General features: G+C 35.2%; 1 protein-coding gene and 1 long non-coding RNA gene across 2 annotated transcripts; one reads left to right on the forward strand and one right to left on the reverse strand.

Moving 5' to 3' along the window:
- Positions 1-15,388: 15,388 nt before the first annotated feature.
- On the forward strand, positions 15,389-19,715 carry LOC122307381. The gene is made up of 2 exons (XR_006241748.1): positions 15,389-19,383; positions 19,469-19,715. It is a non-coding gene; the product is annotated as an uncharacterized LOC122307381 (long non-coding RNA).
- A 1,140-nt stretch (positions 19,716-20,855) lies between these two features.
- Positions 20,856-25,625, reverse strand: LOC122307378 (wall-associated receptor kinase-like 10). Its single transcript, XM_043120247.1, has 3 exons — positions 24,580-25,625; positions 23,356-23,478; positions 20,856-22,194 (listed from the first exon to the last, which is right to left on the reverse strand). Exons 1-3 carry the CDS (start codon positions 25,472-25,474, stop codon positions 20,984-20,986), a joined length of 2,229 nt encoding a protein of 742 aa, XP_042976181.1. The 5' UTR covers positions 25,475-25,625; the 3' UTR covers positions 20,856-20,983.
- Between the last annotated feature and the right edge of the window lie 2,360 nt (positions 25,626-27,985).

Here is a 27,985-nt window from a genome sequence, read left to right on the forward strand (position 1 = left end):
AAAGGGGCATATCAAGTGGGAAAAAACACAAACAAGTGAAGATCATGTTCTTCATTGGCTCAAGTCCGAAAAGGGGCATATCAAGTTAAGGCAAATTTGACAGTATATATATATATATATAGATGGCAAAGCAACAAAACAGAGATGACTGCGAAAAAGAGAGCTAAGCTGTGAAATGAGAATTTTTACATCCAAGTAAACTACTTTACACATGCACATTGAATTTAAAAAGTATAACCATTTCATTTGACAAGCAGCAAGGTCCTTTTAGTAAAGAAGAAATATAATCCTCATCCGGTTCCACAAGCATGTATAATTAAAACAAGGGAAACCAATAACTACTTAGGAAACCAGCAAATCCGCAAGTATAACCATTTCATTTGACAAGCAACAAATCCGCAAGTAAAGAAGAGATTTACATGAAGAGGTTCCACAAGCATGTATAATTAAAATAAAAAAAAAAACCAAGAACTACAAAAGAAACCAAAGCAGATTCATTAAATTATAGAACAGTTGAAAGAAACCAATAACTAGAATAAAAATAGAACCTGGAACTACAAGGAAAAGCAACAAACAATTGACCTTTGATCCTTAATTACAAAGGTGCAGCATATGGTTTCATGAACTCTTTCCACAAGCATGTGTAATTAAAACAAAAGAAACCAATAACTACAAAATAAACCAAAACAAATTCATTAAATTATAGAACAGTTGAAAGAAACCAATAACTACAATAAAAACAGAACCTGGAACTACAAGGAAAAGCAACAAACAATTGACCTTTGATCCTTAATTACAAAGGTGCAGCATATGGTTTCATGAACTCTTTCCACAAGCATGTGTAATTAAAACAAAAGAAACCAATAACTACAAAATAAACCAAAACAAATTCATTAAATTATAGAACAGTTGAAAGAAACCAATAACTACAATAAAAACAGAACTTGGAACTACAAGGAAAAGCAACAAACAATTGACCTTTGATCCTTAATTACAAAGGTGCAGCATATGGTTTCATGAACTCTTTCCACAAGCATGTGTAATTAAAACAAAAGAAACCAATAACTACAAAAGAAACCAAAACAAATTCATTAAATTATAGAACAGTTGAAAGAAACCAATAACTACAATAAAAACAGAACCTGGAACTACAAGGAAAAGCAACAAACAATTGACCTTTGATCCTTAATTACAAAGGTGCAGCATATGGTTTCATGAACTCTTTCCACAAGCATGTGTAATTAAAACAAAAGAAACCAATAACTACAAAATAAACCAAAGCAGATTCATGAAACCAATAACTACAAAAGAAACCAAGAACTACAATAAAAACTCGGTTTAAACTACAAGGAAAAGGTACTCAAAGTGTAATTAAGATCCTAAATGACAAAGCTCCACATTATCCAAAATGAACTGTTTCCACAAGCATGTATAACTAAAACAAAAGAAACCAAGAACTACAAAAGAAACCTTTTATAAATACAAGAAATTATAGAAGTACAAAAGAAACCAAGAACTACAATAAAAACAGAACATTAAACTATAAGGAAAAGCAACCGAAATTTCAACCTTTGGAATTTATCAAAAGCTGGTCCAGAATATGGAACCAAGAACTCTTTCCACAATCTTCCTTCTAATTAAAACAAAAGATACCAAGAACTACTGATGATGCCAAATCAAATTCATGAAACCAAGAACTACAAAAGAAACCAAGAACTAAAAATAAAAACATAACAAGAACTACAAGATAAATCTTCCAAAAGTGTAATTAAAAGGCTTACTCATCAAGGTCCACAATATCCAAAATGAAGAGGTTCCACCAATATGTGCTATTAATCAATGAAACCTCCATCTCAAAACATCATCACAGCAAATCAGCGCCATGTTTAGTGAATAAAAATCCATGCATTTTATTCATGACAAAGGGGCATATGAGTAACATTTTCCTCTACCACACAGCCAAGACATGATATATATATACTAAATAATCAAACAAGTCCAAATGCAAATCCAATTCTGAAAGAGAATTTCCTTCGTATAGGATTTATTATCGGCCAACAAATTCCAACAGAATCACAAATGCATGTGATGCTCATATAGGTCCATGTTATCAAATGGATCCTCCCCTTTCCCTCGAGTTAAGGCATGAAAGAAAGCCAACAGAATCACAAAGTAACGCACACAGAGAGAGAGAGAGAGAGAGAGAGAGAGAGAGAGAGAGGGAGAACCTGAAACTTATAGGCGATTAGCCCCCAACACCGAGATGAGCTGTGAGAGCTGCGAGCAAGAAATAATCAGAGATTTCCTTATCAACAAACACCTAAACTAAATGCAATAAGCCGTGTACCTTGAAGAGAAATTTCAGCTCTCACAGCTCTCCCATGGCGTCGAGAGGAAGAAAAAGGGGAAGAAATAAACAGGAAAAATAGAGAGCGGAAACAACCAGAGAAGAAAAATAGTTGGGTAATCGGGGAAGACAATCAACCAAAGAATCGAAATAGGAAATTTTTCTCTTACTTTATTCGGTGATTCACTGGTGCATCGATGGTGCTTGAAGTGTGAGAGAGGAAGCAAACCGTTCACCCTAGCGAGAGGGAAGAACACGCGGGACGGAAGGGGAAAAACAGGAGTCAAATACACGATGCGGATGTACAGTAGGTCCCCAAAGATGGAGATTTCCTGTACAGACTGGAAACATAGATCGTAAAATGGGGAACGGGATGTGGGTTGTTTTTATGGCAAAACCTTAAAAAAATCCTTAAATTATAGGAAAAACTTCCATATGCAGACTCGGATGGGGATGCTCTAACATGTCCTGAAAAACTAAATCCTCCAATGTAACCGGAGAAAGAATAACTCTCTCTCTCTTTGTCGTTTCCTTCCACGTATTGAACATCTCTGTCAGTTTGTAATTTTTTTTTTTTTTGAGTTCAATAGACTTTTTATTGTTGCGTTTCTTTTCATTTTAGTATAGACTAGGAATCGGGATAATCACTATGTTGTCGTGGGCTCACAATGAAATGAATTTAGTTTTGGACACTCACTCTCTGTCTCTCTCTCACGGCCTGTAAATAAGGATAACCAGCCCATTGGATTCAGAGCCATAGCATGCGAGAAGTACCTCCTCTCCAAAAACAAAACTGCGCACACCATTTTCAAGATTTGAAGAGAAACAAGAAACGAGAAACGAACCAATCTAGTTGCACATACTATAAACGAAATGGGATAACTTAGAACACATTTTTATTACTATTTTCCTGAAAATGCTAGTTTGTCTCCCAAAAGTGCACCTAGTGCATTATGCTATTTTTTTCTTATTTTTAAATGTTTACAAAAATTACTACTAATGAATTTGTACGTCTTTTTTTAACATTTAAAGTTACCATGTGCCACTTCTATTGGCAATTTTTTATTGAAGAACAATCATTCACCTTCTCTTTTATTGAAAATTTCGACCAAGAGACTAGTAAATGGTAAGTGTCCAATCATTCTGTAAAAAATTGACTCGTTTGGTTATACAACTATTTTACCAAAAAAAAAAAAAAATCATATTACTTTACTATTATTTATAAATAGTTTATTACTATTTACAAATTAGTTATTACTATTTTATTATTATTCATAAACTATTTCACTATTATTCATAGATAATTTAAAATACTCTTAATATCCAAACATAGATCAATATTTCATAATTATATAAATAATAGTGAAATAGTTTGAGTTAAGATGTTTTATTAGGTTTTAAAAAAAGAATAAAAAAATATTGAATAAAAATATTATAAAGTTAAGAAATTTTTTAAATATAATTTTTTAAGATTATTTTGATTTTAAAATTTGAGAAGATTTGAGAAGTCTGACTCTTTTAATATTTAGGAACGAGGGCTTCTCATTTTTTCTTTTCATCTCCACTGCTCTCTCTCTCTCTCTATGTGTTACGTTTTCACCCTTCAGCCATTCCATCCCCTCACTGTGAGCAACTCTGCCTATTACCATTTATATTGAAAAAAAGCATGCATGATTAGACCATCTATACATTAATCTTGTGGCAGTTGGTGAGAACAAAACAAAGTCCTTATAACAATATTGGATAAGACTGAAAAAAAGAGTTGATTAGGAATAATTAATAATATCATATTCTATTAATTTGGCCCTTTAAAATCTCTTAATTCCCTCTTTGATTAGTGGTTTTGGGCCCATGAAATCTGCTTATAATCTCACTACTGGCATTCAGCATTCATACAAGTTGGTTGTTAGGATGAAATTAATCAGGCCAATGAAGAGATCACAGACCCAGTACCATGGCTTGCACATTCACTCAAAAAATATATATCTTGTGTGTGGGTCATGGATGCATCCACGTTTCAACGTGCTTTAATTTATTGGTTTAGTGCATGGGCATCATGTTGGGGAGATATGTGTTTGTCATGGGCACCATGCATGTCTATCAATTAAAGTTTGCCATTGGATAGCTAGATCCCCTATGGAAGCAGGACATGAAAAAAAAAATTATTACAAATAATCTTATAAAGAAGATGGGTTTTTAATCCAACCCAGAGACAGAGAACAGTTATTGAGTAGTCCCAAAACATGCCCAGGAGACTTTCATGGGTAAGAACTAATTAAACAAATTAAAATGGAGTTGGGGGAGAGAAAAAAAGGCATGAAAACAAAGTACGTACTGATTATCGAGAAAACTAATTAAATTGTATTGGATGCAGCGTATTCTCTGTACATCAAAATGAGCTCTATTTATAGAAGAGCCAATTGAGATAGATAAAACAAAACTAGAATAGGCGAACTAGTATTTCTAACAGCGTGGAACTTCTAGTTTGAGTTCGAGGAGTATGTCTGGTTTGTTGCTAGCATAAAGGACATAAAAAAGGTATGATTTTTATGATTAACTATTAATTCTGAAACGATAGTGTAGAAAACTAGAAGGCAGTCAAGAGCTGCTCAGAGAAGCTTAGACCATAAAATTTATATGTTTGCATGCTTCATTCTACCAAAAGATACAGATTATTGACAGTTATGGATTAATTGCACAAATCAAGCCTCATATCAAACACAGCCATGTAGAACTCATAGTGACTAAAACTAGAACTTTCCATATGTAGCACTATTTTATTTTTACAATATTGCACCGTGATTGTTCTATATATAAAAAAACTATCAATAAGAAATACATAGCAGATGTGAATATTCTTCTCCTTCTACGTTTCTTATCATGGTATCACAGTCTCTTGTTCTTTTGGATCTCTAACGTTTCTACAACTAAACTTTTTTCCATGGCTGAACCCAGCCAAACCCCATCTCAACTCACCATATTCCTAACCGCTGCCGACAACCCTGGAGCTACCTTGGTTCCAGAACTTTTCACCGGTGACAATTACCCCTCATGGCGATGTTCCATGCGTATGGCTCTCAATGCCAAAAATAAACTTGTTTTCGTTGATGGCACTTTAACAAAACCTACAGATGCGTCCATAGCTACACTGTGGGAGAGGTGCTGCGACATGGTTCTTTCTTGGTTACTCAATTCCATCGACAAATCTCTAAGGCAAAGCTTGATCTATTGTCAAAATATTCTGACATGTGGAAAGACTTAGACCATTGATTCTCTCAAAGCAATCACCTGCGGTTGTATGGCCTCAAGCGTGATCTCGTCAATCTACATCAAGATTCCATGACTATTACAGCCTACTACAACACCATCAAGGGATTCTGGGATGAATTGCACACTCTATAGGAACCTAACTCTTGCACATGTAGGGCTCAAGAAAATGCTTCAGCAAAGGAAAACACAGAACATTTATTTCAATTTCTCATGGGCCTTAATGATTCCTTCAACAATATCAGAAGCCAAATTCTAGCTATGGATCTCCTACCCACCATTGCCAAAGCATATGCTACTGTTCATCAAGAGGAGACACAGCGCCACTTTCATCTACCACTCCTACCCATACCTGACAACACAGCCATGGCTGTTTCTCACTCTTCCAATCAAGTCCTCAACAAAGCACGAAATGGCAAGAAGTGTATCAAATGCGGAAAAGAAGGCCATCTTGTTGAGAGCTGCTATGAGATTATTGGATACCCAGCCCATTGGAATACCTCCAAGCCTAAGCAGAAGCCTGCTATCGCAATTGCTCCAACCGTCTCAACCAATGCAATACCTTGGGTATCCTTTCCTTCCACTATAAGTGTAATCCCTGGCCTCTCCATTGAGCAATATCGACAATTGATAGGTCTTCTTTAGCCAAGCCATGTGGAGGATTGTTTTGGTACCTCTAGCCTTTTATCACTCATTGGTTCTATGCCCTCCCTGCCTTGGATCATTGACACGGGTGCTTCAGCGCATGTGGCCTCTATGAATTTTTTGCCTCATGTTACCCATGTCACAACCCACTCTCAGTCGGTCACTTTATCCGCAGGGGCCATGGCCCAAGTCACTCACATGGGGCAATCTTGTTTTATCTCCCTCTTTTCAGCTCACTAATGTGTTATTTGTCCATAGTTTTCAATACAATCTTATTTCTGTTAGCCAGCTTACTAAAGCCATCTCTTGCCTTGTTTTTTTCACTCCATCTCTTTGCATTTTTCAGGACCAACACACGAGGAAGCTGATTAGAATGGGTGAGGAACGTGGAGGTCTATATCACCTTAGAGCCCCGGGCCCCATTGCTCTTCACACTGACTCTACCGCCCACCCGTTATGGCATTTTCGTTTAGGTCATCCTTCACTTCCTTGTACCCTGAACGCTCTCTTTGATTTGAATAAAGATGCTCATTGTGATATTTGAATTCATGATAAAAATACTCGTTTACCTTTTTCATTGGTTGAAAATAAAAGTGCTAATCCTTTTGATCGTATTTCCTGTGATATATGGGGTGGTAATGCCACACCTTCTCATTCTGGTGCACATTATTTTCTTACTATTGTAAATGATTATTCTCGTGTCACTTGGGTTTATATCATGAAATTTAAATCAGAAACCTTTTCTTGTCTCACAAGTTTTTTTTCTTCATGATAAAAACCCAATTCCATTTTGACATAAAACGAATTCGCACCGATAATGGTCAGGAATTTTTAGCTCATTGCCTACAAAAATTCTTTTCTGATCATGGTGTACTTCATGAGTGTATTTTTGTTGAAACTCCTCAACAAAATGGTGTTGTTGAGCGAAAACACCGTCACCTCTTAAATGTTGCTCGTTGTTTACATTTTCAAGCTTGTTTACCTATCTCTTTTTGGGGTGAATGTATCCTAACGGCTACGTATTTGATTAATCGTACCCCGTCGGTCTCTCTACATCATAAAACTCCATATGAACTTCTTTTTCATAAAGCCCCTACTTATGCACATCTTCTTGTTTTTGGTTGTCTATGCTATGCACATGCTTTGAACATTCATCGTGATAAATTTTCACCACGTGCTTCACCATGCATTTTCTTTGGTTATTCTCTTAGCCACTCTACCTATTGTGTATATAGCATAGCAACCAAGAAAATTTTTTCTTCACGAGATGTTCGGTTTGTTGAGAATGTCTTTCCTTATGCTGACCCTACAGCTTATAACCTTACAGACACCCCACCCGCTGTCCCTACTGTCTCTATCGACCCCACCCATATCTTTCCTTAACTTCCTCCCCAAAAGCATTTTTCTGACCCCACAGATACTCCCACTAATAGCCCTTCTCTTGAACTCGTTGAACCCAACCCTTCCACTACATTCTCTCGGCCACACCGCCAGATTATGGATTGCCTGACTTCGCTCGAGCGGCCAATGCCTCGACTCGAGCCGTGTGGACTAGACTCTACAATACTTAACAATTCTCCCACTTGGAGACTGGTATACTCGTTGCATTGTCATTTTCCTCAAACACGTTATCCTCCACCTCTGTAACTTACTTCCCCTATCTTCATGCTAGAAAACCAACTAAAGTTGCGCACAACTTCAGTTTCTCAAGTGTAACACCCTTTATCATCATATCAGCAGGGTTCTTGCTTTTACAAATCTTCTCAAGTAACAACTGTCCATTATCTAACAATGATCGTATGAAGTGATACCTGATCTGAATGTGCTTAGTCCTGGAATGAAATGCTGGATTCTTGACAAGGAATATGGCACTCTAACTATCACTGTAGAGAGTGTCTTTCTGATTCTTGTTACCCAATTCCTTTAAGAAGCCATGTAGCCACATCATCTCATTTGCAGCCTCTGAAACTGCAATATACTCAGCTTCTGTAGTAGACAAAGAAACTATTTTCTGTAGATTAGAATATCATGACACTATAGTACCACCAAGTGTATAAATAAAGCCCGTGGTATTCTTTATGCTATCAATATCTCCAGCTAAATCAGCATTAACATAGCCCTGTACCTCCAAGCTCTCTCCAGAGAAACACAAACAGATTTCTGAGAAGCCCTTTAGGTACCTCAGAATGCATTTCACTGCTTCCCAATATTGTTTTCCTAGGTTACTCATGTATCTACTCACAACTCCCACTGCATGGGCAATATCCGGTCATGTGCAAATCATAGCATACATAAGTGAACTAATGGTTGAGGCATAAGGAACCTTACTCATGTAATCTTGTTCCTCCTCTGACTCGGGTGACTGATTCTTGCTGAGTTTGAAGTGACTACCAAGGGTGTGACAACTAGTTTGGCCTTGTCCATATTGAACCTGCTGAGTATCTTTTTCACATACTCAGCATGTGAGAGTCTCAACATACCTTTAACTTTATCTCTGACAATTCTCGCGCCAAGGATTTGCTTTACAGCTCCTAAATCCTTCATTGCAAAGTGCTCTAACATCTGCTTCTTCAGATTATTGATCTCATCAATACTAGTCCATGCAATAAGCATGTCATCCACATACAACAACATAATAATGTAAGAATTTTCAAAGTGCCTGACAAAGCAACAATGATCTGCCCAACATCTGATTTACCCTGCACTGTGCATGAAATTATTAAATTTTTTGTACCACTGTCTAGGAGCTTGCTTCAGGCCATACAAGCTCTTCTTCAATCTACAAACTGAACCTTCCTTTTCCTGTACCACAAACCCCTCAGGCTGGTGCATGTAGATATCTTCTTCAAGGTCTCCATGAAGAAAAGCTATCTTCACATCTAACTACTCAAAAAATAAATCTTCAGTGGCAACCATAGCCAATACCATCTTGATGGTTGTGATCTTTACCACAGGAGAAAAGATCTCAGAGTAATCAATACCCTACTTCTACTGAAAGCCTTTTACAACAAGCCTGGCCTTGTACTTCTTACTGCTATCATGCTCAGTTTTCACCCGATACACCCACTTGTTGTATAATGCCTTTTTCCTTGATGGAAGTTCCATCAACTCCCATGTTGATTCCCTAATAGGGAATCCATCTCATCCTTCATGGCCAGCTCCCACTTGCTAGAATTTTCATATTGCAAGATTTTTTCATAACTTTGCAATTCTCCACCATCTGTCAATAGAATGTAATTCAAAGTAGGTGAAAAACGTTGTGGAGGATATATAGTCCTAACTGACCTGCAAACTGCAGCTGTAGGAGTGGACAGCTCTGAAATTGACTGCAGAATAATAGGAATGGGTGCACTAGACCGACTCTCCCCATCACTCACATCTCTATACTGCACTGTGACCTCTGGTAGGTCATCTAATCTTACAAATTTGGACTCCTAAGGAGCTACTACAGAAGTTGTACTAGACTTATCCTTATATATAATTTTCTCATTGAAAATCACATTCATGCTTCTTATGATCTTTCGACCCTGATCATCCCAAAAACGATAGCCAAATGCCTCGTCTCCATAGCCAATGAAATAATATTTTTTTGACTTAGCCTTAAGTTTACTATGAGCATTAGAATCAATAAGCACACAAGAAAGACAGCTAAAAGCTTTAAGGTGAGAAAATTTGACCTTTTTCCCGCTCCAAACCTCCTCAGGCAATCCACTAAGTGTTTTTCAAGCTTATTTGCTATTCCTAACTATTTTCAAGCTTCATTATACATTATATATTTATTTTAAAAAGATTTACTTAATAATTAAGCAAGCGTTTTTAAATAAATTTCTAATTAGTTTAAAAAATAATGAAAGAAAAAGTAAAAAAAAAAAATGATTTTAAGTGATTGATATACGGGTAGAAATCATCTTTGGAGCAACGTCCATATGATTATATATTTGTTTATATATATATATATATATATATATATATTAGGAGATTTGAGAATGAGAATCGAATTCAAAACCTCTCTTAGACTGGGTCACATGCCATCTAAGCTATAAACTTTTAACTATTATATCTGTGTTTTAAGTTATCAAGCCTTTACCAACTTGTGTCCTAATCATGGGCTTTGATAAGCCCAACAACACGCATTTTTCTGGCCCAAAAAATAAAGATTACAACTCAAAGTGAAAATAGTCATACAAAGTCCAAGTCGCATATTTCAAAGTAGAGATTGGCTAGTTTTAGTTTGTTTTAAGATGAATTGAGATTAAAATTAAAAATTATATAAAATATTTTTAAAATATATTATTTTAATATTATTTTTATATTGAGATTTAAAAATATTAAATTGTTTATTTTATTTTATATAATAATTTAAAAAAAATTATAACGATTAGATGAGATGAGATGAAAAATTTTGTAAAAATAAATGAGATAAGTTTACAGAGAAATTTACAATAAAATTATATTAGAAATTAAAATAAATCTACTTTACAATCTAACAATCAAATTAATTATAAAATCATTTTTGTAAATTGTACATTTTCCTTCAAAGTTACGATGGCAAAAAGAATCAACATATTGACTACTCGCATGGTATATAATTTATATTAGCCTATTCGGTTTGTTTGTTCAATGTGGTTTATCAAATTATAAATTTTTTTATTAAATAGTAGATATGATTTATTATTTTAAGTTGTGTCAGTATGTAAATTTTTTTGTGTAAAATTTATATATAAACATAAGAAATGTAGATAAATATTTGTGCACTTGTATGAATGGCATCTCCGGCCAGTTTTAAAAATTAAGTATACCCACAAGGAAAATTCCGACTTAATTAATTAATTAGTTTGATTAAGTTAGTTTTTTTTAGTCCAAAAAACAAATGGAGAAATTAAAATTAACAGCATCAGTTATTTTAACGAGACTTAATTTTGAGTTGATGTATTCTGAATTTGTATTTTAAGAAATTCTATTTAAAATTTCCTCTGTATTTGTAATCGATGATTATTTGATTTGTGTCCTGGTAATTAGATAGAAGCTCCTTGTAGATTGCTCACGGGTAATCGACTATAGAAATGCACATTCTGTGTCAATTTATCCATAAACTCAATTCCTTGCTTTTCATGCTATGAAATATGAAACTGTAGGCTATTTATTGTCATTTCTTGCTTTACTTTTCTTTACTGTTAACTTGTTTCGGGTATTTATAGATGATTAATGAAAGGTATAAGCTCCAAATACACCAGTTTTGCATATAAGTCTTTTGTAAAAAAATAGATCTCGTTAAGAAAAAGTGAATTTTTTCACATTTGTTCATAATGGGATTCAATTTTTTTTAACATAAAAAAAACCTACTTGAAGCTTGTACGTTTGGAACTTGTATATATTATTATTCTTTAATAGGTGTTCTCCTAATCCCTAGACTCCCTGCTATCTATACTACATATAAGAATAATGCTAGGGACATGTCCTAAATGAACAAGTCTTGTGCAAGTTTTTCATAAAAAGATAAATAAATAAATCACATAAAAAAAAAGTAATTTTTTCATTTTTTTTTATAGTGGTTCATTTTTTTATAAAATAACCGTTATTTTATACACAAGTCCAAGTATACAAGTCTCGACATTCTTAATATAATGTTTATATTACCTATAAAGGATAAAAAAAAAAAAAAAAAAAAAAAAAAAACTTAGAAATCTTTTCCATACTTCGAGGCAGATAACCTGTCCTTAAAAACCATACCCTCCCATGTAATCGGGGAGAAAGGATAACTCTCTCCGTCATTTCCTTTCACACATTTAACATCTCTAAAGTGAAAAGTCACTGTTTGATTATATAGTTTAGATAAAATGAAATTAAATAAGATATTTTGTTAAAAGTTAAATAAAATATTATTATAATATAATTTTTTAATATTATTTTTATTTTAAAAATTTAAAAAGTTGGAATTATTTATTATATTTTATGTGGAAATTTATGAAAATTGTAATGATTATATAAGATTAGATGAGATGAGAAAGTTTAGATTTAGATATCCAATCCAGCTATAAATTATTATTATTTTTTTTAATTTTTGATTTAAAAAGACTTTTTATTGTTGTATTTATTTTCATTTTAGTATAGATTGGAATCTGGATAATCACTATGTTGTCGTACGTGGGCTCACAATGAAATGGATTAGTGTTTTACACTCTCTCTCTCGCGGTCTGTAAATAAGGGTAACCAGCCCAGTGGATTCGGAGCCATAGCATGCGAGAAGCACCTCCTCAACAAAAACAAAACTGCACGCACCCTTTTCAAGATTTGAAGAGAAGCGAATAACTCATCAAGCAACAATGGAGGTATGACTCAAACCAATCTAGTTGCACATACTATAAATGAAATGGGATTGCATGCTTAGAACACATTTTTTTTTTTCCCCTGAGAATGATTGTTTGTCCCCCAAAAGTGCACCTAGTGCATTATATTTTATTTTATTTTATTTATTTTATTTTATTTTATTTTTTAATGTTTACTAAAGTTATCACTAGCGAAATTTCGTGTGTGTGTGTTTTTAACATTTAAAAAACAAATCAAAATGCACTAGGGAATGATTTTGGGGCACTTTTGAAATGCAACCTAGCATCTCAAGTAAGATAGACGACCATGCACACACTTTATTTTGCATTCTTCAAAAGAAGTCTATCTTTCATTCCATAAAAAAGAAGAATTTTATATACTTCATTTTCATCATACTTTCATTCCACCAGTGAGATAATAAATTTATCACAACTTATATAGTGAGAAGATTAGTAGATCTCATATGGCTATCTCACTGGAGAATTTTTTCCTTGAATTACTCGAAATACACTTCTAGAAAATTCATTGCAGAGAGTCCATGCACCCTTGAAATGAGTCGGGATACTGTTTGAATACCCAGTGTCAATAAAAAATTATTAAAAATGAGGCTTTATGTTGAGATCATACAAAGAGGTTAATGTATTTTCACTTAACATTAATTTTCTATTTATTTAATTTCCTCAGCATGAGTACCTAGAAGTGTCTTCGGTGCATGCACTATGCAATCTAACAGCCTTGATTAAGGCTACATTTGGGTATTAAGATAAATTTAGGTGATCTGTGAATAATAATAAAAAAATAGTAAAAAAGTAATGATAAAATATTAAATAGTAGTGGGGTGATGTAGTAAAAGATTAATCCACAATTGAGCATGACGTTCAAGAATCGAGCTAAAAGTTAAGAAATTTAGAACAATATTTTTTATGGACTTTGTTAAAGCCAAATGTTGAGAGGAAAAGAGTATCTTTTATAATATAAAGAAAATAGAAAGATTATTATTTTTTACAATATTTTCTTTGGACTTTGTCAAGTCCGATCCAGAGGTTGAGATGAAAAGTACTGTAAGTATAAACATTTTCTCTTTTTTCATGTGGAAAGGTTTTATTTAGCTTGTGAGTTAAGTATTAGATAACATGAACTACAAGAAGTTGGAGTGTCGGTTCGAATTTTCGGAAGCAAGATATCCACAACCTCGTGCGATAGCTTTCAAGATATTGCAATTGGGCCTAGTCCTAGCCCAAGTCCAAGCTCATTGGGCGTATTGCTTTATCATGTACCAAAGTCACTTAGAAGCCTAAAGCCCAATCTAAAGTGTGATGTGTACTCTTTTAGGGTTATGTTTCTTGAGCTACTTACTGGAAGGTTATAGTTTAAGATGACATGGGCCAAGGGACTGGGCTTATAGTTGATGATAAAAGTCGGGCTTTGCAGATGGCTAACACGACAATCCAAGCTAATTTGGAAGAAAAAGAAGAAGCTTTGTTAGCTCGCTTCAAGTTAGGATATAATTGTATCTTAGTAATCCTGCACAAGAGACCCTCAATGAAAGAAGCCCTACAAGTTCTTGAGAGAATTTCATCTTCATCTTCTTCGTCACACTACTACGGTTCCTAAGATGATTGTGACACTTTTGTAGAGAGAGGTGTATGCATGATTGATTCATAAGTTGTCATTTGGTTTTGATGTTGATGGAATATATCTTGTGCTGAGACATTAATTTCCCTGCTAACTTTGGAGTCGGTCCAAATCTAATAAAAATTATTTATTTAAAGCAAAATTAGTTGAGTCATACTCGTTTAAAAATAATTTTATTGCTCTTTGGGAATTTCAAAATTTGCAAAAATGTATTTTCTCCCCTAATTTTTGTTAATAATAATAAAGATTTGCTTCTAATTCATTCGGATTTTTAAACTTCTTGTATTGTTTATTAGAATTTCAATTGTTTATAAAATGATAGAATACTTCTATTTGATCATTGGAAGCTTACCGCTCAGATGACCCTCTTGACGTAGCATCACCATGTGGTGCTACTTGGTTTATTAAAAAAAAATAAAACAACGCAAACACAAAAAGGGGCAGAGGGAACTTATAAGAGTTTCAACCTTGAATAAAAAATACTAGTCCATCCAAGGATGTTGTAAAATTAAACTTACAAATCAATATGACTTAATATGATACAACATATTGACTTTATGGTAAAAAGAACTTTACAATTTATTTATATAAAATCCTTTTACAAATAAAGTATTTCACTTTCCCCTGGTGAAACTTTTGGAGAAAACACATTAGACGATAAAATATTTCATATTTGATGTAGATTCAAGTTGTTGAAAAGAAATATCACATTCTTTTTATTGCGGATGAGGTACTCAATCTCTATTTCTCATATTTTCCTATATCTGTGCTTATCTTTATTTGTATCCTAATACTATCAGGATGACGCAGATTTAGGTAATTTGTGGATTTGGAAGGCTGGGCAGAATGTTTGGGTGCAACAAGTACAACATATAAAACTAGACCTTGTGTCCCTTGCAAGGGTAAAGTTGGGATATACTTAAACTCAGAGATAGATCCTCAAATCCTGGTACAAAGCACATGTTTTAATATTATGTATTGAATTTCCCAGGCCCTTTCTTCTGCATATATGCCCATTGGAGTTGTAATTGGGAGGCCTGAAGTATTAGAAGTCATACATTCTCAAAGCAACAAACTCGGTATATTCAATGTCACTCTTGAGTAAGTTTCTGAAGTTGATGATTATTTAATATATATGACTGTATATGCTTTCTCTTTCAGGTTCTTTTACTTATTTTGGACACCCAGTATCTTGCATCGTTGCAATTGAAGCAATTAAGATCTACAAAGTTTTACTTCATATTTCATTGGAAGTAGTATCGTCAAACATGGACTAAATAGGACCTGATGGAGTTGCATCTTGTACATGCTGAAATGCAACGACATATACCTAAATATATATATCTGTATATTCCGCATGATCAACACAAAGATTATATATTATGACTATTTGTTAGGAACCTGATGCAGCACATCGTTTGGAGAAATGAGATTAAACGCACAACTTCAATAATCGGTGCTATATACACCGTTTGGCATCCTGAGAGAATTTCAGCTTATTATTGTATTTTATCCCTTGTAATAGTTAGTTACTAGATGTATACGTGTCAGCCTTTCATTTGTATGGTTTGTTATTCTGCATGAGTATATGAGAAGGGACTGTGGGGAGGGAGATCCATTCGGGAATTTTTGGTTATTGCTCTTTTTTGTAATGGAGGTTGGGTCCCTCGAAGAACCCGTAGCTCTAAATCAGTGGCTCTTTTGAGCTTTCTATCAAACACTTCCCGTGCATTCCCGTTCCTTCTTCATACAATATTCATTTGTAATCCATTTCACTTCCTGTTTACATTCCATTGTCACAACAACATCATTCCAATTCACAGTAGCATTTACAATGGTCATTTACAACAGGGTCCTAACAATTGGTATCTAGAGCCACCAATTCTTCATGGCCATGATATGATTGAATAAACAACAATTATTATTGCTAGAAAAAATTCTGGACAAATTGGAGCATATGAGCAAAATACTTGATGGAATGCATCATAATTGCAAGAAAATGCAGAAATCTCTCGCGGACAAAGAAAATGCAACAAAGGTGGAAGAAAATCGTAACGTTTTCAAGCATCAAATGAGGGAATCTCTCATGGAATGGCGAGACAAGGAAGACACCGAAGAGAACTTGGGAGATACGGATTCAACTGAAGAAACACAACAATCAATAGTGCCTGAAGAAGATAAAACAATGGATGATGACCAAACTGCGCAGGAAGAAATAGAAAGTGCAGTAGACGTGAACGAGCCTGTGGCGGTGTCCACATAAGAGTGCTTGGTTTGGGAAGACCAAGCTGCGGAGGAGGGCATGAAAAGGGAAGCAGAGCTGGAGGAGCTTGTTGCGATGCCCACGGAAGCTGTTTCAAAAGAAATATCTCTTCCATCTATTCTTAGAAGTCCAGAACCGAAATCAAATTCTCAAACTTTAGAAGATCGAACATCGCGGCCTCTTCCTAGTAGGGAAATTATTTTGTGTGAAACCAAGGGTGATGCTCATCGAGATGGAGATTACCATCGAGATCTTCCTGTAGGGAGTGTTGCTGGAAGTACTCATGTTGCTCGTGCTCGATTGTGGATTTTCAATCTAGGGATTTGCACCTGCTATTTTTCCAAAAGTGAGGTTCATCCACTGTTTCAAGTGGGAGCCCTTAACCGAACCATAGTACTCTCCCTCAAAACCAAAGAAGAAGTGAACAACAGAAGCGGCCAGGTCTCCACCAGGAACTCTACCCACCGCCTTGTGCCTCCAAGGATCTTGTTTGGCGATTTGATATCTATAGAAAGCTGGAAAAGCACAGAGGCTATGTGAACACTGTAAGTTTCAATGCAGATGGTGACATTATGGTTTCAGGATCTGATGATAGGCTGATATACTCTGGGATTGGAAGATTGGGCGTGTCAAGCTTTTGTTTCATTTAGACAGGCAGGTGCGACTTGTTGAGATTTCGCATATATATGGGGGTTCTTGGAATGCTATTCATGGTCTGAAACTTTTTACCAAAATTATTGCTTGGAATTGTAGGGTTAAGAAATTTTTTGCACCTTATGCTTGATTATTTGCCACTTAAAGTGGTTTGTGAGCCTTTTGATAGAGGAAGGGAAAGAACACTTGTGGAAATAAATTGTGATGACCAGGATACTGTGGATGAACTTGGAATGGGTTCTAATTTTGGGGGGGGGGGAAGGTTAGGGTTCTTAATTGGGGGAGAATTTTTAGTTGAAGACCTTTTGATAATCTTGGATAAGATATTTTCATCAGTTAATGGTAAATTAGACAAAGGTTCTGAAGAGGACATTGAATCAAGTCTAAGTTCACCTCGGGGAGCCTTTATTTCAGCTACGGTAGTTTCAATGTTCCTTTATTTGAGATCTTACTTGCCTACCATTGATTTGAGTCTAAGAGGTTGTCTTGCTGAACATTGTAGTCCAGATGATGTTGATTCCTGCAATGGTAATCAAAACCTAAGAGGTCTTGCTATAGTAACGTGTTGCCATCATCTTGTGCGTGATAAAGTAACCTTGAAGATTCTGATTGATAGTGAAAATATGGTGGAGATACTGACAATACTCTGGTTCACAGCAAGCATGGTGGAAGTGCAGGCTTGTAGAATTAGTGGGTTGGGGGTGCAAATAATTTTTCTGAAAAGTACATGGACCATTAATAAAAGGCAACTTCCTCAAAGACTATCATTTGCTCATTCAATGATTTTCCGCTTTGATTCTTCTTGTTTGATGTTAGCAAATGCGCAAGTGGTTAAAAGTGTCAGTAATGGTCATCTGTTGCAGCTCATATATTTGGCACTGAGGAACCTTGCCACTGTTTTTCTTCAACAAGGTTCTGCACATTATGAGGATGCCTTACGTTGTTACCTTCAAGTTGTAGAGATTAATACCATAGATTCTATTGTCTGGAACTAGCTAGGAACAATATCACGCTCAATGGAATTGTTTAGTATATCGCGATGGGCTTTTGAGCAAGGGCCTTCCTGTAGGCCTTATAATTGGAACGACATGGAGAAACTATTGGAAGTTAATGATTTCTCTGTATTTTATTGTTCAAGTTTGAGACCAAATGGAAAAGCTATGATTGAGTCGAGATTCAGGGGGCTTCTCAACCACTCCATGTCACTTTTGAAAAAGAAATGGCTATTGTGTATACTTGATGATTTTACCCCAAAGCAACTTTCACATAATGTGACTTGGGGGTTGAGCTTGTTATATGCTATGGAACACAAGGCTGACCAAGCGTTGGTTGCTACTTAGGGTGAGCTAGCACATGCATTGCGGTTCTTAGCTTCTGTTGTATCTCAAGGTTTTTTAGCTTTTGATGACATTCTAGAACTGCATAAAAAATTCTGTGAAGGCACTCCTTGATGAGCTGAAACTTGTGGGAGCACCTTGCCATCTTGGGTCCACCATCACTGAGGTGGACATTTTCAGAGATGCAGGCGTTATTATGGTAAACTACATTGATGGAATGGTTGGTCTTTCGGTAGAAGAAAGTAGTTGGGAAGCTTCTATCCCTTTACACACATCTTGAGGACAAGGTTCTTTCAAGGGAGCAGATTGTTAGGAACCTGATGCAGTGCACCGTTTAGAGAAATGAGATTAAGTGCACAGCTTCAATAATCGGTGCTATACGCACCGTTTGGCATCCTGAGAGAATTTCAGCTTATTATTGTATTTTGTCTCCTTGCAATAGTTAGTTACTAGATGTATACGTGTCAGCCTTTTATTTGTATAGTTTGTTATTTTGCATGAGCATATGAGAAGGGATTGTGGGGAGGGAGATTCATTCGAGAATATTTGGTTATTGCCCTTTTCTGTAATGGAGGTTGGGTCCCTCGAAGAACCCGTAGCTCTGAATCAGTGGCTTTTTGGAGCTTTCTATCAAACACTTCCCAAGCATTCCCATTCCTTCTTCATACAACATTCATTTGTAATCCATTTCACTTCTTGTTTACATTCCATTGTCACAACAACATCATTCCAATTCACAGTAGCATTTACAACAGGGTCCTAACACTATCATTGAGTGAAAGCTGTCTAACTTCTTTGTAGAGAAGGAAATACCGCAGATCAAGAAAAGAGCATTTCCCTGAAATTTCAAGATGATTTAAAAGCATTCGAAGACAACGCACTGGCCGGCCGACCCCATAATTGGGGAGGTACATATTGTGTCTAGAGTTTTATTTTTTTGATTAATGTGTAAACTTGAGAGATTTAATATGTATTATTCATCTGATTATGTAGATTCGGGAAACTGGATTGATTTTTGGAAAGAAGTTTGCAGACAACAAGACGCCTAATGATCCATTCCCTCCTGAATGGGGCAAGTTCAATCTTAATTTTGTTTCTTCAAGGTTACTGTATGAATATATTTATTTACTGAGGGGAAAAATTTGTTGTTAGATTACCTATAATTTCTTTCTTAAACTAGATCAAAACATCTTGTAGACCTAGGTTTTTTCTTCTGAATCTTTTCTATATCTGAATCTTATATTCCTTGCTCCCTGTACTTTATATGTATTTGTAGTTATAGACACGAATAGCTTGTTTTCATAAGAAAAGCATATTGAAATTTGTGACTAAGAAATAGTTTGTTGCTCATAATGGCAAAAAAAACATATTGCTTCATGTAAAGCAACATCAATTCTCTTAGTGACTTATGAGACAGATGGTATTGAATAAAGAATCTATGTTATAACTTGTGAAAATTTATCTTTAGTTTGATTTCTTTGCATCTTTTCCTAATCCGGTTCTTCAAATTTAGCTAACTAAGTTGGCAACTAGAAAGATCATGTCCATGGCATGTGGTACGTAGTACCCATAACAAGGAGAGATAGTTGCTAAGAATTGTCAGTTGCTTCACTCCTCTCATCAATGTTTTTTGATGATTTTTGTGGATTTAATTTGTTCCAAATATCCTTTCACAAGGGGATTAGATGGCCAAACAACCTTGGTCTTTGTTCAATTTAAAGCACGCATGTGATTCTCGAGAGGTGAGTTCCATTGGGTGGATGTCAGTCTTTGAGGAAAATATATAATGGTGTTGGCTCTTTTGGCTGACTTGTGGCTTCTTGAAGGATTTTGACCATGAGAGACTGAAAAAGAAATGAAAGAATGCTTTAAGCCCAATGCCACTCATCTAATTCACCACACCACATTAAGCAATAGACCTTGTAATAGCTAGTAGATAAACATTCATACGATCAATGGTCACCTGTGCATGATGGTCTTCTATATAAACTAAGATGTTCACGTAGCTTTTTTCTTGGTTGTTCATGAAGCAGCTTGAGACTTTCTTTGAGCCTTTGAGCATGAAGAAAATGGTCTAAATTTGTGAGGCCTATTACGCCAGGGTTTTGTTGCCTTTAGCAAGTCAACAATCTTCATCCAACAAGATTTAGAAGTTGAAAAAAGCTTAAGGTGGCTATGAAAGGATATAGAGAGGAGTTGATTTTTTCTTTTGCTATTTTTTAATTATAAACTGTAGTAAACACTCAAACTGTAATATATTATGGAAGATAAGTTTTTGTCTTTTTATTTTTTTTCTTCTTTCTAAGCAGAGATAAGATCCTAGAGTAGCTTGAGGCCCCATTTTATTTATATATAAAAATAGATGCTTATGAAACCCAAAAGAAAATTGGATTTTTATGCATTATACTACCATAAGATTGTCTAAAGAGCAAATTATAGAGCTTACAAGATGAAATTAAACAAATATTTATAATACAACACAAATCAAGGTGTAATATCACTTGATGATTAAGAAGATATGAATAATGGTTGTGTATCGAAAGATGAGGTCACGATGGCACTATCCATACTTGACGTTGTTGACATAGAAACAACATCATATTGCTCAAATATTTCAGTTTTGACATCTTCAATCTCTCCGTATTTCTGCTGAAGGTTAGAAGCTAATTTTTGTGACATTTGATTGGCCTCTAATTCCATTGCAACTTCTCTCATTGTAGGTCGTTTCTTTCCTTTCAAGTTCAAGCATCTTTTTGCAAGGTTTGCAATTGCAATGATTTTTCCTTTTTCCATTTCCTTCAAAACTTGATTGTCAAGGATGTTAAATAAATTGTTCCCTTCCATTGAGCTAACAAAAAATGCAGCTAAACTTTTGGTATCTCTTGTTCCTGTTGATGAAATCGCTTTTTCTCCGGTTAAGAGCTCAGCAAGAACAACACCAAAACTATAAACGTCACTCTTATCTGTAAACTGGCCTGACTGAAAATACTCAGGGTCTACATATCCAAAAGTTCCTTGTACTAGTGTGCTTAGATGAGTTTGTCCAATAGCAACAGATCTTGAAATCCCGAAATCCGCTACTTTTGCTTGATACTTCTCATCTAAGAGGATGTTTGTAGACTTAATGTCGCGATGATAAATGGGTAAAGAAGCTGCTGAATGCAAATAGAAAAGAGCGCCTGCAACTTCAATAGCAATTCGTAAACGCATATCCCATGTTGGTGAAAACTCCTCATTTTTTCCATTGAGATATTCGGCAAGAGTTCCATTAGGAATGAATTCATAAACTAGAAGCGGAACTTTAGTCTCTAAACAACAACCAAGTAGCTTGACCACATTCCTATGATTAATTTGTGAAAGAATCACGACTTCATTTATGAATGCTTGAAGTTTTTCTTCATCTATGACCATGGATTTTTTTATTGCAACAATTCTTCCATCTGCCAACATACCTTTGTAAACAGTGCCTTGTCCACCATGTCCAATTATTCTATCCACACTAAAACGATCAGTAGCCTTCTCCAATTCCTCTGAATTGAACAATTTGGTGTTCTCAATATTAACTTCATTGTTTGTAGATAGATGCTGTTGTAATAGTAATCCACCATTTTGTTTGAAGAACTTCTCCTTGCGTCTAATCCTCATCCTTTTCTTTGTCACTTTGTATGACCCCCATCCACTGAAAATCAGAAATAATACACCAAGGCTTGTGCTGACACCTATTTGACTCAATGAAATAGAAAGATATTAATTACTCCTAGCAGTAGTACTAATGGTAAAATAATAAAATTGCTGATTAGGAATATTGACTAGAGAGACATTTCTATGAATGCTAGGATATTGCCAGACAAACTATGTTGTGCCAAAAGCAGGTTCACATAAAACTGAATTAGAAGTACTTTGAAAGGAAGAATGAAAATTAAATTGAAAAAAATATCACTTTCAGGTTGGAGAACTCTATATATTATTCTCAAGACCAATTATATATATACTTGAGACTACTCTTTAGACAGTCAATACTAGCAAATGAATTTTCTTAATTTAGAAGTTGATAGCACTTATAGTTGGAGACAATAAGATCAACTCTGTGGTATAAGTTCTTTGTGTTGGATTACGACTAGATCGAATCCAATAGTTTTGTATAATATATGATATATATATATGTGTGTGTGTGTGTACACCCGCGCATAATCTCACGCATTCCATTTAATAAATATAGAAAAAAATATATGACTCACATTAAAAAACTCACTTTTTAGTAGTGAATATCACTTTTTTTAAAATAAAATATGCGAAATTTGCACACCATAAAATTGGATCTAACATTGCTCTACAACAAATATGTAACCTATATTGGTTCAAAGCTAACATAAATAACCTAAATTCTATGAGTTGATCTTTAAAAAATTGGCATAAGTTTTTCTGAAAAAAAAAAAAAATAAATCAGCAAGAACCAAATAAAATGACATGAGAATGGTTTTTGGCTTAATTTTCCATAAGAGGAATACAAGATTAAGATGGATCGATCGAGTATTATTTACAGTACTATGCATGATATGGTACTATTGCATATAACTTTAATATACTGCATCGATATTGACTATATATCTTATATAATCCTTAATTAAAATTTCCTGTTGCCCCAAAATAAAATATAAAAGAAACAAGATAGGGGTACTATTAATTATTGTGTGCTTGGAGCATGAAAATGAAGTTGAACTTGACAAAATGTACGTGATTAACCGATAACTGTTCTTTGGATCAAGACATGCATGGGACAACTAATTAATTAGCATGAAAATTTCCAGAGAATTTGCAAAAAACAAAAGGGAAAGGTGATGTACATGCAATTAATATGTATAATGAGAAGGAATACATACCTATGATTATGGAAAGCTTTGTGTTCTTAGCAGCGACACAACGGTAAGAACCTTCAGTATTTTCACATCGTGTATCAAGTGTACAAGTCACGTTAAAGTCATGGTCTGTACATTCATTAATATCTGCCAATATTGTAATGGAATTTGTTAAAATATATATGATGAGAGAGAGAGAGAGAGAGAGAGAGAGAGAGAGAGAGAGAGAGAGAGAGAGAGAGAGAGAGAGAGATTCGTCCAAAAGCAGCCATTAATTTTTAATTATATTGTTTCGCGAGACTCATGCATGGTTGGACAGATTGATTAGTACTCCAGGTTTTGATCTTAACATGTGCATGCAAGTGTGTAAATAAGCAACTACTGCCATATATAACTCATGTAAGGGAAAAAATCTTCATAGGTAATTTGAGATTTGATCAGGGGTCCAAGTAACAGAGAGAGTTATACATAGAATAGAGTATTATGTAATATTTATTGATTTTTGTATAAATATTTAACATAATATTAAATAAATAACAAATACATGATGAGTAGGGTCTACTTCATCATGTGTCTCTTCTACTTGAAATTCTAAATTTTGAGAACAATTCGAAAAAATTTACAATAATTAGATCTGAAAAATCTTTACACAAAATAAGTACAAGTGATTTTTAACAAAGGCATAAGTCAGATTGTAAAGTTATATATGATGGCTGACGATACTCTGCATGGGTTGAAAGGTCAAGGTTGTGGTCATGTATGAAAGAGAACTGTTATAGCATAAAAAAATTAAACCTATAAATTGACATAACTTCTCATGATGTGTTAGATCAACTTTATATTCAAAATAACTTTACAATCTGACGTACTGTATTAAGTTACGTCAGTTTGTAGATTTACTTTTATATAATCCTTTTATGGTTAAATAATTTCTGTATAAGAGAACTATTATAACATGCACGACTATGTATACATACCTCTATAACATACACAACTTTTCTCAAATTTTTATACTATCATTTCATAAAAAATGCATGCAGGTTAATTTTTTTAATAATGAGTTTTCTATTATTTAGTTTTAATTTCTATTTTTTCATAACTACTCTTTATTTAGAATAGAATTGTAAAAGGATTTGTAAAATGAATAACTATGCTTTAAATTTATTTTCACCTTTCTACGTTGACTTCCAAAACAAAAGCTTTTGAGAATTAATGGATTAATTAGGTTGTTACGAAAGAGAAATTTACCTCCACATCCTCCAAGAAGATACGGATTTCCTCTGTAGCCACTCTCGCAATGACAATGATAGGTAGTAAAGTTTCGCAACATCTGCAACAGATGACAAGAATAGGTCGAGTTCTTGTATTCTCTTGCCGTCATGTTTTTCTGTATGGGAAGAGAATAGAAAGTAGTATTCTCAACGCTCCAGTCCAATACTACTGGAACAGACATATTTGGATTCGGCTCTGTGAAATTGGTCTCAAACCAATTCTGGTCTACCAAAAATGCATACTTGCACTCATTACTACCATTATAGGGGGAAGAACTAAGTTTCGGCTCTATAGTTGTAGAAAATGCTTGGAGATAAGAAGGAATTGTAGTTTGGCAACAATTTGTGGTGTTGCAATGACTTCCATTTGTAAATGGAGCTCTGTCACAAGGCGATTTGCACCCACCATATGAAACCGAGTCATCGGGAAAAATGGACCACATGGAGGCAGAGTTGTTGCAACCCATTGCAACGAAGTTGTTGTAGTACTCGGAGAAGCCGAAAGGACTTTTCTCAAACTCCAGCGTCTTTGTGCTATTCGTGACATTGTTACAGCTCGAAAATATGGGATAGCGGACTCGAACTTCGGCTCCATCTACGTCAATCTCCAGCACCTCCAGGTAATTCAACCTCTTCAAATAGGGCTTTGAAAATCCCAGATCGTAGGAGTCATTCAATGATCTGCAGACTATCTCAAACCAATCTATGACGTAACAACCATTTCCGATTCCAAAAGGGTATGGAATGCTTACATTCCCACAGTATTCTTGACATGAACGGTTTATTACGTTCGATGCTCGCGTGAATGCATTGAGTACTGAGCACATCATGACTAACACAAGCATCCGAAACAGTACCATTTGCAATTCCATGATCAAGATCGATCTCTTTCTATGATGATTATGATCGATCAATTATTAAGGCCAAGGCCTTGATCGATTTTATATTGTACGTACTTGAGATAATTCAAAGCTGGAAGGAAGTTGTCATGAAGGCCGAAGTTAGTATGAAAGAAAGTTCTCAGATACTGGAAAGAAACCAAAAAAAAAAAAAAAAAAAGGCTTTGAAATGAATTTGTAAAAGCCAAGTCTTTTAGTGTGGAAAAAAAAAAAAGCTCTCCAGACTAGTTTTTTTCTTTAGTGTGGAAAAATCTTTGCCGCAACTATCCAGCCCGTGATCAAATTTATAAGACTATGCTTATCAGAATTTCCATGAAAGTTGGCTACATAAGCTGTCTGAAAAGTCAGTTCAATGGTACTAGTCAGAGAAAAGAAAAACAAAATTCAAAATAATAATAATGCTAAACTTAGGATTCATGGTTAATTGGACCATTAAAATATAACAAAATACATGTAAAATAGTTTGTAAATAGTAATTAAATTATTTGAGTTAAAGTATTTTATTAGATTTTTAAAAATAAGAGAGAAAAAATTGAATAAAAATATTTTAAAGTTATAATATTATTTAAATATAATCTTTTAATATTATTTTTTGTTTGAAATCCAAAAAGGTTGTATTCATATTTATTATATTTTGTTTAAAATATTGATAAAATTGTATTGATTAAGTAATAAATAGACGAAAAAAATTAAAGATTTTTAAATAAAAAATATTTTATATTTGAGTAATATTTAGAAATAAAATATTTAAAAATACATGAGAATTCTTATGCGCACAAAGAGGAGCTAATATCACTCGGCCGTGAGTGAGTCTTCTCTCTAGGTTAGCTTCCGAGCGAAAATAGAGGTGAAGTTACCCAGTTTTTTCAGCTCTTCCTTAGTCGGTTTTTCGGAACAATTTTAAAAAAAGTACAGTCATGAATGGGGGTGAGAATCCCAGAACTGAAGGCATAGAGGAGCTATGGAGGAATCTAAAACTTACGGAGGAGGAGGAGGTGATGTTGGAAGTGGATGAGGGTGGGAATGAAGGTATACATAGGAAAGGAGAGAAGAGTCTGATTGGAAGGGTTTGTACCGACCGAGTGGTTAGTAAGGAATCGATTGGTAACACGATGGCGAAGATATGGAAGATAAGCAAAAAGGCTTCTTTCCAGGAAGTCGGTAAAAACACATATGTCATTACCTTTGGGACACATGCAGACTTATATAGAATTTTGGAAGGCAAACCATGGTTTTTTGATAATTCCATGTTTCTACTTAGGCTCTACGAGGGAGTCATGAGACCCGGGAACATAGTGTTTGAACATGAAGTTTTCTGGATACAAATACACAATTTACCTCTGGGATGTATGTCGGAGGAGTGGGGCAACCAAATAGGGAGTTCTGTGGGAAAAGTAATGGAAGTTGATGTGGAGGAAGATGGCACCGGATGGGAGAATTTCTTACGGGTTAAAGTGGAGGTTCGCTCAGAAAACCGATAGCAAGGGGTCGTTTTATAAATGTAGAAGGTGCAAAACACTGGGTTCATTTCAAATACGAAATGTTACCAAAAATATGTTACCAATGTGGGTGGATACTCCATGGAGAACAGGGTTGTAATGTGAATAGAGGAGAACATCAAGAAGATGAGAATGATGGTAAACCACAATTCGGATTGTGGCTTAGGGCTGAAGGAGGTCTCAGGTGTAGGATGAGCCAGCAGCGATTTTCAAGTGGTGAGGGGACGAAAGAAAGAAGGAGAAATGGCGAATGGGGAAGGGAGGGAACACCTGAGGGCAGCGCAACAAGAGAGTGGCCGGCAGAGGCTCGGGGAAAAGGCCCGGCGACTCCTCTATCAGAACAGGTACGGGAAACAATCGGAGTAACTAGATGCGACAAGATAGACTCTAGCGGTCAGGGTTTGGTGCCTGCAGATCGTGAGAATCATACAGATGTGATGGAAGCAGATTTTCTCTCTGTTCGGGGGGGGGGGGGGGGGGGGACAGGATCAGTCAAAGTCGAGGAGGGAAGAAATTAGGCGGGAAGATGAGAAGGAAACTGAAGACCAGATTGGGCCAGAAATAGAGAATGGGCCTCACGAAACGTTAGGCCTAACATCAAACCAGAAAGGGCCCAGCCTGCGGGAGTCAATCATTTCGGATGAAAATGAATTGGAGGAAAGGTCGAACTCTAGGCACAAGCTGTTAATACCGAGAGAAACAAGTAGATGGAAACGGAAGGTCAGAGAGCAGCAAAGGCCAGTAGCTACTTCCATTTCTACAAGATCCCAATGAGTCAAACGAGGTATAGAGGTAAGTCTTTCAAACACTATCTCTCAAAAGAAAGCAAAGAAATATGGTGTGGTGGACCTGTTGAATTTGAATAATGATTGTTCTGAGAAGGTGGTGGCTGCGAGTTAGCCCCACCAGAAGCAATGAAAATCATAAGCTGGAACTGTCGGGGGCTTGGGAACCCCCGAACAGTTCAAATCCTTCGGTTACTAGT

Source organism: Carya illinoinensis, chromosome 4 (genome assembly GCF_018687715.1).
Source record: "Carya illinoinensis cultivar Pawnee chromosome 4, C.illinoinensisPawnee_v1, whole genome shotgun sequence".
Taxonomy (NCBI): domain Eukaryota; kingdom Viridiplantae; phylum Streptophyta; class Magnoliopsida; order Fagales; family Juglandaceae; genus Carya; species Carya illinoinensis.

Coding starts and splice junctions, on each gene's coding strand:
- LOC122307378 (XM_043120247.1), bottom strand. CDS start 25,474: ATGGAATTGCAAATGGTACTGTTTCGGATGCTTGTGTTAGTCATGATG. Junction 23,479..24,579: donor TCTTCTTGGAGGATGTGGAG/GTAAATTTCTCT, acceptor CAATATTGGCAG/ATATTAATGAATGTACAGAC. Junction 22,195..23,355: donor AAAGCTTTCCATAATCATAG/GTATGTATTCCT, acceptor TGAGTCAAATAG/GTGTCAGCACAAGCCTTGGT.